Source organism: Drosophila rhopaloa, unplaced genomic scaffold, assembly GCF_018152115.1.
Source record: "Drosophila rhopaloa isolate 14029-0021.01 unplaced genomic scaffold, ASM1815211v1 contig_223, whole genome shotgun sequence".
NCBI lineage: Eukaryota > Metazoa > Arthropoda > Insecta > Diptera > Drosophilidae > Drosophila > Drosophila rhopaloa.
This window is the reverse complement of record NW_025335110.1, coordinates 82,454-85,813: the sequence shown is the minus strand read 5'-3', so window position 1 is coordinate 85,813 and position 3,360 is coordinate 82,454. Positions and strand designations below refer to the sequence as shown.

The window sequence follows — 3,360 nt, the reverse complement described above, 5'->3', positions numbered from 1 at the left end:
CGCTGTTCGTAGTGGTACAATTTCCGTCCATTTAGAAAACCGATCAACTAACACCAGTATCATTTGATTTCCATGCTTTGATCTAGGCAGCGGCCCGACGAAGTCCGCACATACTGTTGCCCATGGTTCCTCTGGTACCTGAGTTAGCATTTTCCCTGCAGCCTGCAGCTGATTGGGCTTGTATTTCAGGCAAACTTCACACTTGCGTACGTGGATCCTGGCGTCTCTGTGCATTCCTGGCCAGTAGTATCGGGCTGCCAGGCGTGCTATTGTTCTTCTACTCCCAACATGGCCAGCGGATGGGGAGTCATGGTTTTCTTCCAGGACGGCTTGTCTTAGATCCTGCGGAACGCACAGTTTCCAAGCCACGACATCTTCATAGCCCGCTCTGTGAGGAATGTGCCTATATAGTGACTCGCCTTCCATTACATAATCTGGATATTTTTGTGGTTGTGCTCTTATTTTCTCCAACATACTCCTGATCCAGCTGCAGCTATTGGTAGGTTCTGATGCGTCTTTTATGGCCCTAAGTGTCTCCGGCAACGGTTGTCGGGATAAGGCGTCTGCTACTACGTTCAGTTGTCCTTTCCTGTACGCTACCTCGAAGTCGTACTGTCTCTTGAGTCAGGATTGCACCTAACCCATAGTCGCTGGCGTCCGTCTGAAGGATGAACCTTTTCTCAAAATCTGGGCACGCCAGCACTGGATCGGCTACTAATCGTGCCTTTACCTCTTCGAAGGCCTGTTGGTGTTCCGGCGTCCATGTCCACTTTGTGCCTTTGCGCAGAAGATCGTTCAGTGGTCTAACTATACGCGCAAAGTCTGGCACAAATCGTCGATACCATGAGGCTACGCCTAGGTATTGCCGTAGTTCGCGTACTGTCGACGGTGGCTCTAGTTCGGCTATGGCTGCTACCTTCTCGGGATCTGTGCCTATCCCTTCGCTAGTAACGCGGTGTCCTAGGTAAAGCAATTCTTGCTTGAAGAATTTGCATTTATCGGCGTTTATTCTCAAATTTGCTTCCTTTAGGCGCCTGAACACTTCCTTTAGGTTCTCCACGTGTTCTTTCAGTGTGCGTCCGATCACAATGATGTCATCTTGGTATGCAAACGCGTATGGTGACATCTCCGGGCCGATTACCTGATCCAGAGCCCTTTGGAACGTGGCCGATGCTGAATGTAGTCCGAAAGGCATTACTTTCCATTGGAATAAACCTTTGCTGGGTACTGTAAATGCCGTATATTGCCGACTATTTGCTTCCAAAGGGACTTGCCAATATCCGTCTTTCAGATCTAGACTGCTTATATATTTCGCCTCTCTGAGTTGATCCAGGATATAGTTGATTCGCGGCATCGGGTAGGCATCTTTTATGGACTTCGCGTTTATTTGTCTGAAATCCACGCATAGCCTCCACTTGCCCGTCTTCTTTTTCACCATCACGATGGGCGAGCTGTATGGACTTCTTGAATGTTCTATGAAGCCCATTTGTAACAGCTCGTCCACCTTTGCGTTGATTTCTCCTTGGACTCTTGGGTTTTTAGGATAATACCTCTGCTTGATTGGCTTGTCGTCTTTCATGGTGATTTGGTGCTCGGCCACTGTAGATGTTCCTGACATGGTGCTGAAATCTGCTAACTGTGTGGCGAGGAATTTCTCGATGTCCTCTTCATCACTTAAGTGTGAATCTACAGCCACCGACAGCCTTTCTTCTAGACATCCACTGTGCCGTTTTCTTGCCGGTATTTGCAATTCATGCCCGGCACATTTTATTTCTGCCCCGACTCCTGTGAGGAAGTTCCATCCCAGCACTAGTTCGTCCACTACTCCTGGAAGTATTAACAGATTCATCTCCAATTGTTTGTTTCCAAATTTCACCGTGATTTCGAGCTGTGAGCTTATCCGGCTGCATCTGCCGTCTGCCAACCTAACTTGCCGTCTTGTCCTTGTGATCATTCCTGTGTCAGTCAGTCTATCCGCTAGCTCCTCATTAATGAAACTTGACGTTGCTCCCGTGTCAATTGTGGCCTTGTATGCGACGCCTCCAATTTCAACGTACGCGGATAACTGCTGCTCTTCCTCGATCAACTTGCCAGTTAGTTTGGAGAGGAGACACTTTGCGACCCCTGTGCGCCTCTCTGCGACTGGGATCGCTGCCCATTTCCCGCCTTTTGGCAGCACTCTACACTCCTGATGCCAATTTTGCCGCACTCCCAGCAGAACAGTAGTCTTTGGTTTCTGCATCCTCGTGCCCAGTGTTCGTGTCCTCCACAACGGCGACATGCCTCCTGTGGGTTCACCACGTGGGTCTGTGTATTGGTGGCTCTTGGCATTGGGTTGCGTGCCATCTGAGTGGTGTTTGGTGGCCTCCATAATGTGTTCGTTGGTTGCCTTTGTGGTGTTGTATTGGCCGGTGTCCACTGGCCAAAGGACGGGGTTTGGTTTACCGTGCTGTCTTCACATCTCCTGCATGTAGTTTGTGGTGGTGCTGCGATTCTGCTTCGAGAGAACTTGTGTTCGTGAATGAACTCTTCTCGCTCTTTGTCCAGTTCTTCGTACTCGTCAGCCAGGATCATTAATGTGTCCAGATCATCCACTTTGTACGTTCTTAGTGAGATTCTCAGGTCTGGTGTGCAGTTGTCCTTGATTATTTCTAGGGTCTCCTTTGGCGAATACCCGAGTGGCCTCATCAAAGTCTGCATGTCCACCATGTAATCTTTGAACGGTTCCCTGAAACCCTGTTTCCGTTGCTTCACCTTGTCTGCCAATTTCGAGAAGAACCCTCTCGGCAGAAAGTACGTCTGGAAACTTTCGCTGAACTCTCCCCATGTTCTCCACTGTTTGTTGTTTGAAATAAACCATTTCAGTGCTTTGCCTTGCAATAGCTCTGGCATTGCACGTGGGATCATGTTCAGGTTCAGCCCGTACGTGTTTGCGGACCATTCCACCTGCTCTAGAAATTCTAGTGGCTTCTCTGTGCCATCGAATTTGAACGACCATTCCCTCACTTGCTTTGCGACTTTGGCGTAATCTGGAGTGCTAGGTCTTTGCTGCCCTGTTATTCTTTCTTGGCGTGGGTTTCGACTCCTGCCAGCTTCCCTCATGCTGTCCACTCCGAGACTTGCTATGAGCTCCTCGGCGTCAGGGTTCAGCAATTTGATTGTTGGGCCTGGCTTATCGTCGTATTTCTCTTCCAGCTCAGCCCAGATCTCTGCTACTCTTGGGTCATCCTGTTTCCTTGTGAGGTACTCTGAGAGGGCTTTCCTCTTGTCATCCGTTCTTCCCTCCAAAGTGATGCCTAACTTGGCTCCTATTTTGGCGAAATCCTCTTTCTTGAGGAGATAAATCCATCCTTTCCCCAT

At 49.2% G+C, this 3,360-nt stretch overlaps 1 protein-coding gene across 1 annotated transcript; it reads right to left on the bottom strand.

Annotated features, from left to right (window-relative positions):
- Positions 1-366: 366 nt before the first annotated feature.
- LOC123037931 lies at positions 367-3,360 on the bottom strand. The gene is made up of 2 exons (XM_044460793.1): positions 2,446-3,360; positions 367-2,389 (listed from the first exon to the last, which is right to left on the bottom strand). Exons 1-2 carry the CDS (start codon positions 3,358-3,360, stop codon positions 527-529), a joined length of 2,778 nt encoding a protein of 925 aa, XP_044316728.1. The 3' UTR covers positions 367-526.